The sequence below is a fragment of the Eriocheir sinensis genome, chromosome 25, assembly GCF_024679095.1.
Source record: "Eriocheir sinensis breed Jianghai 21 chromosome 25, ASM2467909v1, whole genome shotgun sequence".
In the NCBI taxonomy this organism is placed as follows: domain Eukaryota; kingdom Metazoa; phylum Arthropoda; class Malacostraca; order Decapoda; family Varunidae; genus Eriocheir; species Eriocheir sinensis.
The window spans coordinates 10,484,512-10,497,011 of record NC_066533.1 but is presented as its reverse complement, the minus strand read 5'-3'; the positions used below and the strand labels follow the sequence as shown (position 1 = coordinate 10,497,011).

Sequence of the window (12,500 nt, the reverse complement as noted above, 5' to 3'; positions counted from 1 at the left end):
AGTAGACCATTTTCAACATACAGGCAGCGCCACCATCGGCCACTCAGGGAACTTTCAAATGGGTCGTTACAGTCGGTGCTAACTCGTCTTGATTTGCTTTATTTCCCTTGATTCATGGGAAACACAACCGGCTCTCTGACTATCGGGCTATTGCGCATATTTTCAAACTTTTCAGGGCGTACACACCCACATTTGATAAGGCTTTCGTAGTGGTTGTGGATCTTTCTATGGGTAATTTGATGAGCTCATTGATAGTTTGACAAGGCTTCCTTTTTTTATTTACAACAACAAAGGAGACAGCTCAAGGGCACAAAAAAAGGAAACAATAATAAAAAAAAGCCCGCTACCCGTTCCTCTTTCTGCACCATGAATGTGAAAAACAGTCATGATAACCCGACTTATCTCCTCTGTGGCCTTGGAAATACTTGTTGTGAGAGACGAAACTCGAAAGCGTCTGGGAATACTGGCCCAAGACTCCACCACTGGACCAGCGCGGGCCCTTTACGACGCCAAGGACAACAGCAACTGTGTACCTTTGCTGCTTTAGAAATAATGAAAATACGAGAGAGCAGGAAGACGGACAGCAAAGAGTCAGTGGTTGCTTGGGGCAGAGCGTCCCCGTTGCTAAGAGCTCTCTCACAATGATGGAGTGAACTGATATGGAAGACGGTCAGTTGATAGCGCAGTTACCTGCTTCATAATATAACGATAAGCACATTGCGGAAAAAAAATAACATGAAATTGCAGTTGGTGTAAAAAACAGTTTCGGCTCTGATGACATTCGGCGTGACTGATCGATAGTATGAATCCGAAGAACTACGAACGCTCATCTCTATTAGATACATGAATAGGGTCTTATATCTTCACCTGAGATTCATACATCAAAAGGAAAATATCATTTGGTGATGTTCGGCGTGGCAGATCGATAACATATGCTACCGGTCTCGTGTGGACTCCTTATATTCTTATGTTATAAATTTAAGGAAATACGAACGTTCATCTTTATTTTATAGTAATTCCTTCAGCAAAGATTCATATATTAAAAAAAATCAATAAGTACCCTTGTTAATCTTAAATGAGCTGTAAGATGCGAAACTTCTTGCTATCAAAGCTCGGTCTGACATCTGGTGAGCGGAAAGATAACTCTGGAAAGAGGTCTATTGAGGATAAAGAGCGAGAGCTGATTGGTTAGGTGGGGATGTTATCTCCTCGGCTATTGGCTAAACAAGATCCCGGCCTGAACGTAAACTTGGCGCTGATTGGCTGAAGAAAACGATTGATTTGAAGTTTTTGTTGGTTACTTGATTTTTTTATATTTTTCTTCACTCATTCATCTATTTATATGCATATCTATTTATTTGTTTTTCCATTCTACTATTTATTTGTTTACTTATCTATTTTATAAACCTTGTTTGTTCTGTTATTTATATATTTATTTTCCTCTAGTAACTAAGTATTAATGTCGTTTATGCCTTTATAATTAGCGTTTCTATTTTTGCTGTCATGAATTCTTTTCCTTTTTTTTTGTTCTTCGCAAGTTGAGGGAAATAAATCTTTAAAAAAATATGAAAATACCAATAAATACGCAAATTACGGGCGTTTTGAGAGAGAGAGAGAGAGAGAGAGAGAGAGAGAGAGAGAGAGAGAGAGAGAGAGAGAGAGAGAGAGAGAAGCAATATATAAATAACAAACGCATTTACACGCGATTCCTTTTTTTGACATTTTTCACTTTTTCTTCAAGTTCCAATTATTATGCTTCATCGTCCGGCTTACCTCCTATTTTTTTTACAGTAAAGGAAACAGATCAAGGGCACAAAACAAAGGAAAAATAAAATCCGCTGTCTGTTGTGATTCCTTTTTGATAATTTTCACCTCTTTTCGTCGCGTTCTTATATTTCACCGTCCAGCTCACCTCTCTTTGCTGTGATTCCTGCCTGACAATTTTCGATTTTTCTACAATTTTCGGTAGTAATGACAATGTTCCCTCTTCCAGCTCACCTCCTGTCTGCTTTGATTCCATGTTGACAACTATTCACGTTCTTTTCGTCGCGTTCCAATAATGTTTCATCGCCCGGTTCACCTCCAGTCTGTTGCTACGGGAGGAGGAGGGAGGTTGTGGAGGCGTGGGCGGAGGAGGAGGCTGTGTGTCATGTTACATTTTATACATATTTCAAAACGTTTCAATATACACACTATTTTTCCCTTCATTCCCATCACTGTATACGTAGGAACCAGCAGCAGCATGTTAAAGTAGTAGTAGTAGTAGTAGTGGTAGTAGTAGTAGTAGTAGTAGTAGTAGTAGTAGTAGTAGTAGTAGTGGTAGTAGTTCTTGTTACTGTTATTTCTGTTGCTGGTAGATGCTGACGAAGACTTGAGGAGCGAGGTGGTGAAGGGTAGGGAACAGGTGATGGTTGTGGTGGTGGTGGTGGTGGTGGTGTTTCAGAGGTGGTGGTGGTGGTGGTGGAGGTGCGGCGTCGCTGGCCACGGCAGCAGAAGTAGCAGTAGCAGCAACAGCAGAAGCGTGGCCAAATAACAGCGTGGGCCTGGGGATGAGAAAAAAAGGCGTTGTGATAGACAGTAAGGATAGTTAAATAGATAGATAGACAGACAGACAGACAGACAGATGTATAGATAGACAGACAGACAGATATATTGGTGGATAGAAATGGCAAGGAGAATGAAAACAGCAACAAAAACTACTACTACTACTACTACTACTACTACTACTACTACTACTACTACTACTACTACTACTACTACTACTACTACTACTACTACTATTACTGTTACTACTACTACTACTACTACTACTACTACTACTACTACTACTACTACTACTACTACTACTACTACTACTACTACTAGAAAAATTACAACTACCAGCACAACTACTCTTTCAAGCTTATCTAAACACCCACTACCACCACCTCTACAACAATAACCACAGCCATCAACCACAACCATTCTCAACCGCCACCACCAACCACAGCCATTCACAACCACCACCACCACCACCACCATTACAAACTCACCCGCAGGAGCCGAAGAGCCCAGGACCGGAGCTTGATAGGGCGGCCTCGTCGTCAGCACGTCTTGAGCAATCTGCAGATACACGCCGGGGATTTCGGCCGTACAGCGCACCTTCAGACTCCCTGCCTCCTCCTCCAGCAAGTTCGGCAGCAGGGAGAAGCGGAGGCGCAGCTTGGACGTGAAAAGTCTGTCATCATCCTCCTTGTCCACCTGTGTTTCCAGCCATCCTGTCGGGGCCTGAAGAAGAGAAGGAGGAGGAGATATAGGACGAGTGGTTGAGGAAGAAGCAAAGGAATAGAAGATAGAGTGATTCAGAAGAAGACGAGGAGAACGAAGAGGAGGAGGAAATGGAGGACGAATGATTGAGAAGAAGAGGACATACTAGAGAAAGAGTAAGTGAAGAAAAGAAGAAGGAGGAAGAGGGGAAGAGGGGAAGACGAGTTTGTGAGGAAGAAGAAAAGAAGAAGGAGGAAGAAAGAGGAAATGGAGAACGAGTGATTGAAGAAGAGAAGAAAGAGGAGGAAGAAAAGGAGAAGGAAAGAGGTGATGAAGGACGTGTGCTTGAGGAAGAAGAAAAAGAGGAAGAGGAGGATGCAAAAAGAGGAAGATAAGATGATGATTGAGGAAGAAGACGAAGAAAAGAACGTGAAGGAGAAAGAGGGATAGGTGATGAAGAATGAATGGTTAAGGAAGAAGAAGAGGAGAAGGAGGAGGAGGAGGAGAAAGAGAAGGCCGGAGGAGGACAGAATAAGGAAATATATCTTTAACGAGCGAATAGTTTAAAAGGAATATCATCAGTAGGAGGCTGTAGGAATGAATATAGATAGGGAGAGAGTTTCAAAGGAGGAGGAGGAGGAGGAGGAGGAGGAATGTGGTGAGGGAAAGTTTTTACAGTCGAAGGAAGGATTAAGAGGGAAGAGGATGCTGTATGAGTGTGGGCGAAGGAAGAGGGGAAGGAGTCCAGTGATGGAAGGTTTTTATAGAAGAACGAAGACTTGAGGAGGAGGAGGAGGAGGAGGAAGGGTTACAAGAGAAAGAAAAGCCAGAAGAGGGAAGCGAAGGAGGATTGCAAGAAGAAAATCGAAAATAATTGAGCCGACCCCTAAAAAGAGAGAAAACCAGACGATATGAGAGAGAGAGAGAGAGAGAGAGTTTAGCCTACTAGTGAAAGAAAGGGATGACGAGGGAAGGGTGCTGGGGAAAAGAACTCAAGAGGAAGAAAAGAGTGAAAGGGAGGAGTGACGAAGAGACCAACAGGAGAATAGCAAAGATTTTCAAGAAGAATTTGGAAGGAAAAATCTGGGAGGTTGAAAAAGAGAAACTACGAAAAAGAAAATAAACATGGAAGAGGTGAAATAACTTAAATAAGGAGAAGGAAAGAAAAAAATAAAGCGGAAAGTGAAAGGATTATATTTTTTTTTAGGTGAAGAACATTGAAGAAGAAAAAAAAATCAGAGTTTGGAAAAGAAATAGAAAAGAAAACTAACAAAAAGTGAAATTAATGAAAGAAAGAAATATGAAATGGAAAGTGAACAGATGAGAATTTTAAAGGTGAAGAACATCGAGGAATAAAAAAACAACACCAAGAAAAAAAGAGGAAATACTGAAGAAGAAAAAAATATTCAATAGGAGAAACTAAAAAAAGAAAAAGGAAAAATATCAGTTCAAGACTTACAGCAAGATCTCGGTTTCGTTGTGGACTTCTGAAATACATCCGGACTTAAGGACTTACAGGGTTTGTGTTGACGGTGAAGTTAAGGATGGCTGCTGGCTTGGACTTGGCGGAGGTGCAGGTAAGGTCCACCCAGTCCCCAGGTAAGTACTGACTCCTGACGCCCGAGATGACAGGTGCGCCGTCAGGTAGATCTTGGGGGCGGGACGGTCAATATTAGATAGATAGATAGATATAGATAGGTAGATAGATAGATTTAGACAGAGAAGAAGTTGCATTTTACAGTTATCTTCTAATGTTTTCAGATCCCACAGATAGTTATATACCTATCCTTTTCCCGCTGAGGTGCAATATCATGGTAAACTTCATTGTTTTGCTTATTGCTTAGTTATCCTTTTGCTTTGTTGTGATCGGTGACTTTTCTTGTTACGGCCTAAAGAGATTATTAGTTATTTCGTCTTATATCATGCTTCTACTTCCCTGTTCAATCTTAATCGGAAAAAAAAGTCAATTATTTCAATCACCCAATGAATTAAAAGGTTAATAAGAATAAGCATACATAGAATTAAACTAGTGAATCCCCCGCACATCTAAAAAAAAAAAAAAGAGTAGAGGAAAAGAAATAAAAGATATACTGCGGCACTACTTTGCATGGCGCACAGTCTAGGGACAGTCAGAGTCAGCGTTGCCAGATTGTCGTACTCAGCCTCTTATATTTTCCGATTTCCGACCCCAAAACTGTCTCCTCCACCTCAATAGTTAGATTTATTTATAGTTATCGTTGAAATGGTTAATTACTGGTGTCTTCCTTTTGCAATAGTTGTGAGGAAACCGAAAAAAAATACGATGCTCTCAGTACGATAATCTGGGAGCGCTGGTCACGGTTCGAAGGACTCGGGATAGTGTGCTTGACTCGGTGCTTCGTTTCAGACTCCATTGTGTTTTGCGCCAATATTATTACACTGTGGATTATCGCCATCTCAGACAGGAGAAAAAGAACCTTGCAATCTCAGGGTGCTGTGTAGTGCAGGTAAGATTCCGGCGGGGCTATTTTTAAGGCAATATATGTGTGTCTAAAGTGACCAATCCATAAAGGGAATAGTATGTACTCAACGTCTCTGATCGTGAGTTTCCTTTTCCAGAGTGCTATTTTTTGCCCTTTTACTTGTAATTTTGAGATTTTGTTGGTTAAGTGTCTAAAGTGTGGACGTTTATTTTGGTAGGTCAGGTAGATCTTGGAGGCGGGACGGTCACCATTAGATAGATAGATAGATTAGATAGATGTGTTAAAATTTAGTTGTTTGTTTGTTGTGGGGTGTTCGTATGCCAGGTAAAAGGCGTGCATGTGTAATGAGGATGGTGTATTAAGCTGTGGTGTTTCCTAGACTATTTAGGGTCTTGGCGTTAAGAATTTGTTAATAGTAAGTTGTGGGGTTGTTAGGCTATTTATGATCCTCACCCTAAGATTTTTTTTTTAGGCTATTTAGGATATTAATTTTAAGTTGGGGTTCTTAGGCTATTTAGGATATTAATTTTAAGTTGGGGTTCTTCGGCTATTTAGGATATTAATTTTAAGTTGGGGTTCTTCGGCTATTTAGGATATTAATTTTAAGTTGGGGTTCTTAGGCTATTTAGGATATTAATTTTAAGTTTGGGTTCTTAAAGGGCTATTTAGGATATTAATTTTAAGTTGGGGTTCTTAGGCTATTTTGGATATTTATTTTAAGTTGGGCTCTTTAGCCTATTTAGGATATTAATTTTAAGTTGGGGTTCTTAGGCTATTTAGGATATTAATTTTAAGTCGGGGTTCTTAGGCTATTTTGGATATTAATTTTAAGTTGGGGTTCTTAGGCTATTTAGGATATTAATTTTAAGTCGGGGTTGTTAGGCTATTTAGGATATTAATTTTAAGTCGGGGTTCTTAGGCTATTTTGGATATTAATTTTAAGTTGGGGTTCTTAGGCTATTTAGGATATTAATTTTAAGTTAGGGTTCGTAGGCTATTTAGGATATTAATTTTTAAGTTGGGGTTCTTAGGCTATTTAGGATATTAATTTTAAGTTGGGGTTCTTAGGCTATTTAGGATATTAATTTTAAGTTGGGGTTCGTAGGCTATTTAGGATATTAATTTTTAAGTTGGGGTTCGTAGGCTATTTAGGATATTAATTTTTAAGTTGGGGTTCTTAGGCTATTTAGGATATTAATTTTAAGTTAGGGTTCGTAGGCTATTTAGGATATTAATTTAAAGTTAGGGTTCGTAGGCTATTTAGGATAGGATTTCTAAGTTCGAGGTTCCTAGGCTATTTAGGATATCATTAGTAAGTTGGGGTTTCTTAGGCTATTTAGGATATTATTTTCTAAGTTGGGAGTTTCCTAGGTTATTTAGGATATTATTTCGTAGCTAAGGTCTTAGGCTATGTAGAATCTTGACGTTAAGATTTTGTTATTTATAAATTGTGAGGTGTCCTAGGCTATTTATGATTTAAAGTTTTGAGGTTTCTAGGCTATTTACGATCGTTGCTTTAAGGTATTTTTATTAATATTTTCTGGGTTTCCTCGGCTATATAGAATTATGACGTTAAGATTTTGTTAAGTTGTGGGGTCTTTCTAGGTCAATATATAAGGTGTACACGTGATTTTTGTGTCATTACGGTAAAAGTTTATCTTATCGCAATCGGAAGACCTCCTTGTGTTGTTACCATCGCTGGATGTTACGACCTGTGTGTATGTGTGTCTGTGTTTGTTCATATTACAAGTTCTCCCCTCCTAGGCCATTCCCTTGATATATAAGTTCCCACCAAGGAGACAATACGTATTAGTCTCCTGAGTTCCAATAATATCAATCAGCCATAGACCGTTCCTTAAGAGCTTTCCATTAATTATTATGAGCTGTTTTGTAATTGTCTATATTCTATTCTATCTCCTTTAGCCTAATTCTCTTGTGTTTTAGGTGTTCCAAAGTTACAGGCTTTGTAAAAAATATAATATTCGTATTCTTTCGGCTCAGCCTTTTCCACTGGTTTAATGATAATAATAGTAATAATGATAATGATAAAAGTTGAAAGTTTCGCTAATCGTAATATGGCCTAATGTTGTTTGTCTGGCATCACTTGTGGCTACATTTTTGTGTGTATTTGTGTCTAGGTTTAAAGGAAATGAAGAGCGGAGAATATAGATCATAATGCGCTGGAGCTCTGGTTGATTAGGCTATAATTCGTGTTAAGTGTAGTGTTAAAAGTTTAGCTAATCGGAATAATGTTGTTTGTCTGCCATCACTAATGAGTACTTTTTTTTTTGCCTTGTTTTTTAGATGAGTGGGTGAAATAGGCTAATAAAATGGTTGGGTTTAGTTAGGGTATAATATGCGTTTTGCCTATCGTATTACTAGTGTCTATTCGTAATGTTATGACCTAATGTTGCTCATCTGGCATTTTTTTATAGTGGCTGTGTTATGGCTATGTTATTTTGTGCCTGTGTCTTGATTTGAAGGTGATGGAAGACTGATGAAATGGTTAACAAATTGCTATATTGCTATTGCTATATTAGGCTAGACTGTGTTGAGTCTTGTGTCGAAAGTCCAGGTAATCGTAATTAAGACCTAATGTTTTTCTTGCATCATTGGTGGCTACGTTTTTTGTGTGTTTGCGTGAAGGTTTGTAGGTAATGAAGGGCCGGGGAAGTGGTAAACAACAGGAAGTCATCAGTTGGTCGATCCGCTGTTGTGTTGTAGCTACTTCCCGAGTCACAGCTATAGTGTTGTCCCCTTCCTCCTCAAGTGTTCATAATTATAAGTACACTGATAAATATATAAATAGATAGGTAAATAGTTAAATAAATGTGATAAATAGATAGGTAGATAGGTAAATAAATGTGATAAACCAATAGATAAACAAATTACTGAGTATAATGTTTCCTTTTCACTTTTAATAGATGAATAAATAGGACAAACCAGTAAATAAACAGATAACTTGTGTATATTGTTTTCTTTTCTACATTTTTTATAGATAAATTAATATAAACCGATAAATGAACGAATTACTGAATATAGCGTTTTCTTTTCTTTATAGATAAATGAATACGATCAAGTAATAAATAAGCAAATAACTGAAAGTATTGTCTCCTTTATTTATTATCGAGTGATAAGTGTCATTCATTTATATTATTTACCGTGTCCTATTGTGTCTAGTCTCCCCAGATGCGGAAACATAAAGGAAGCAATAATTTTTACATATCTAATTTATTCATCCTGCTTTCCCCCTCCTGTGTCCCGGGTTTTCATTTATGTTGCATGGGCCTTGAATAATTTATGGAGTCTCCCGACGATTCGATATGTTAGGCTAAAATAATTCCTGCAGCTGCTATAATATGATGTAACGTTGATTTGTGTATTCTGTTTACCTGGCAGGTGAGGACGAGAGGGGACAGGTGTCAGTGGTGGTACCACGGTGGTGGTGGTGGTGGTGGCGTGAGTTAGAGGTCATATGGGTTTTTAATGGGACCCTTACCACCTACTACTACTACTACTACTACTACTACTACTACTACTACTACTACTACTACTACTACTACTACTACTACTACTACTACTACTACTACTACTACTACTACTACTACTACTACTACTACTACTACTACTTTCTACTACTACTTTCTACTACTACTACTACTACTACTACTACTACTACTACTACTACTACTTCTACTTCTCCTTCCACTACTACTATTTCTCCTTCCACTACTTCTACTACTACTACTACTACTACTACTACTACTTTTTTATTTTTAACTACTACGGGCCTCCATCTATTAGAGTTGCGTTGTGAGCGGTATATTCTCTCATATCCTTTCACAAAGCAATTCATTGGCCCCACCCCGCCAATGACTGTGGCCGACAACCATCTTTATTTAATATTACAAACCTTACTAAACATATTACTTTTAAGCTAACAGAGCTTGTGGTTGATACGACTATCAACCACTGTCGCCTCAAAGTCCAGGTCGGCAATGCGGGTGGTTTTGGGTGCAGGTGACCTGGTTCCTCTCAGGCAGACCAAGGCTGACCTCAGGAGGGAGGACAGCCTGCATCTCATCCAGGCGACCACCCTGCTTCTACTACTACTACTACTACTACTACTACTACTACTACTACTACTACTACTACTACTACTACTTCTACTACTACTACTACTACTTCTCCTTCCACTGCTACTATTTCTCCTTCCACTACTACTACTACTACTACTTCTCCTTCCACTGCTACTATTTCTCCTTCCACTACTACTGTTTATTTTCCCGACACATAATCATGGAGGGCTCCATAGCTTGGAGGTCATTATCCCCAACTCTGTTCGCTAATGACTGTGGCATCCAACCATACCACTAATACTACCTAGCACTAAATCACCTATCATCTATTACGTCCAGATCCCCCTTTCCTTCCCTACTCAAGTCACTCCCGACCCACCCTAACGTCGCTCTCCACCACTGTGGCTTCATAGTCCGTATTGGAGATGTTGGTGGCTTTTGGGCAAGAGTGTCTGGTGCCCCTGAGACATAGGATGGCCGACCTGAGCAGGGAGAACGAGAGGCAACACCTCATCCAGGCGACAACGTGGCTCCTTGGCTGATGCTTCTTTTCTGAGATTAGTTCCGCGAGACGTGCGTAGAAGCATTGGGCCGTGGGACCCATCCCGTCGGATGTGGTGAAGACGAGGGGGGTGAAGCTGCCCTGATCCACATGTTGGATTCGTTCACCGTATGCCCTTGTCTTCTCCTGCTCGTTCCTGTGGTGGGCGGCTTGCAGGGGCAGCTCACGGTGACAGGCAGCCATCGGGTCGAATATGCGAATGTCCATGAACGCCCGCTGTCCGTGCACCCAGAATCCGCGGGCACTTACATCAACCCGTGCCTCCTGTGAGGTATTGGCCGTCCTGTCCTGTACCGAAGGTGTTCGCCGTCCAGGGGAAGCAGTGCCGGCTTGGTAGTGACGTCTTGGCATACCTCCCCGAGCATGCTGGCTGTCAGATCCCTCACTTCATCGTGTCGAATAGAAGACGAAGCCTCCTTTTTTACATGTCATGGTGTGGGTGACATCATTTGGTGATCCACATGCACAGAGATCAGGCAGTCCCTCAATCGGCCAGCCATATCTCAGAGCAATGGCGTCGACAAATTCTTGTTTGTTGAGGCTGAAGCCCTTTGCTCTGATTGGTAATGACGTTAGCCAGTTAGAGGCGCCTGCCTCCTGTGCTGTGTGTATTTTTCCACCCATTTCTGTGGACAGGTGGTGTGTAAGACGGTCCAGCTCGTCTTTTTGGGCCTGTTGCCTTTCTTCTGAGACTTCTACTACTACTACTACTTTTTTTTTTTTACTTTTTTACTTTTTTACTACTACGGGCCTCCATCTATTGGAGTTGGGTTGTGAGCGGTATATTCTCTCATATCCTTTCACAAAGCAATTCATTGGCCCCACCCCGCCAATGACTGTGGCCGACAACCATCTTTATTTAATATTACAAACCTTACTAAACATATTATTTTTAAGCTAACAGAGCTTGTGGTTGATACGACTATCAACCACCGTCGCCTCAAAGTCCAGGTCGGCAATGTGGGTGGTTTTGGGTGCAGGTGACCTGGTTCCTCTCAGGCAGACCAAGGCTGACCTCAGGAGGGAGAAGGACAGCCTGCATCTCATTTAGGCGACCACACTGCTTCTTGGCTGCTGTTTCTTATCCGCCAGTGTTTCGGCGAGTCTTGCGTAAAAGCTCTGCACCCTTGGTCCCATCCCTCCTGCCGTCGTGAATACTACTGGGGTGAAGGAGCCCTGGTCCACATTCTGTATTCTTTCTTCATATGCTCTGTTCTTCTCTTGTTCGTTTCTTCTGTGGGCTGCATCAAGGGTCAGGTCTCTGTGGCAATGGGCCATGGGATCAAAGATCCTTATGTCAAAATATGCCCTTTGTCCACGAGTCCAAAACCCTCTGGCGCTAACATCCACTCGTGCTTCGTTCGAAACATTAGCGGTGCGTCTAGCGAGGTGTTCGCCTTGCAGAGGGAGCAGCATGGGTTCCACAGTCACGTCGTGGCAGACTTCTTTCAGCATCTGAGCTGTTACGTCTCTTACTTCATCATGTCTCATGCAGACGAAACCTCCTCTCTTGCATGTCATGGCATGATTTTGGTTGAAGGGTGAGCCACAGTTACACATGTTTGGGAGCCCATCCACTGGCCAGCCATACCTCAGGGCAAGGGCATCAGTGAATTCTTTTTTGTTTAAGTTGAAGCCTTTTGCCCTGATAGGTAGTGTGGTTAACCAGTTTGAAGCGCCCACTTCCTGTGCAATATCTGTCCTCCTCCTTGTGTCTTCTGGGAGTTCTCTCATTAGGTCACTCAGAGTGTCTCTCTGTTTTTCTTCTCTGTTTATGGAGATTTCATTCCTTAGTGACATAATATCTTGAGGGTTGTCTTCTCCCCTTTCATTTTGATTGGTAATATATCCGGTCAACTACTACTACTACTACTACTACTACTACTACTACTACTACTACTACTACTACTACTACTACTACTACTACTACTACTACTACTACTACTGATGCTATTGCGACGTGGAAGTTAATTGGCATAATTTTTATTTATTTTCATCGACAATTTATTTCTATTTTATATATATTCAATCATTGGTCTGCCCCGTTCACCGTAAAAAGAATAAAAAATGCAGTAATATGATATGACTGTTTTCTACTACTACTACTACTACTACTACTACTACGACTTGAAAGGATATGACTATGCTTTG

The 12,500-nt window shown here is 40.7% G+C and overlaps 1 protein-coding gene across 1 annotated transcript in view; it reads right to left on the bottom strand.

Annotated features, from left to right (window-relative positions):
* Nucleotides 1-1,599: 1,599 nt before the first annotated feature.
* The window catches only part of LOC127003629 (uncharacterized), a gene marked incomplete at its 5' end in the record, with an annotated part of 15,988 nt that continues 5,087 nt past the window's right edge, over nucleotides 1,600-12,500 (bottom strand). The window contains 3 exons of the mRNA XM_050870537.1: nucleotides 1,600-2,543; nucleotides 3,033-3,267; nucleotides 4,763-4,896. Coding sequence (XP_050726494.1) covers nucleotides 2,440-2,543; nucleotides 3,033-3,267; nucleotides 4,763-4,896 — 473 coding nt within the window. The remainder of the gene's footprint in view (nucleotides 2,544-3,032; nucleotides 3,268-4,762; nucleotides 4,897-12,500) is intronic.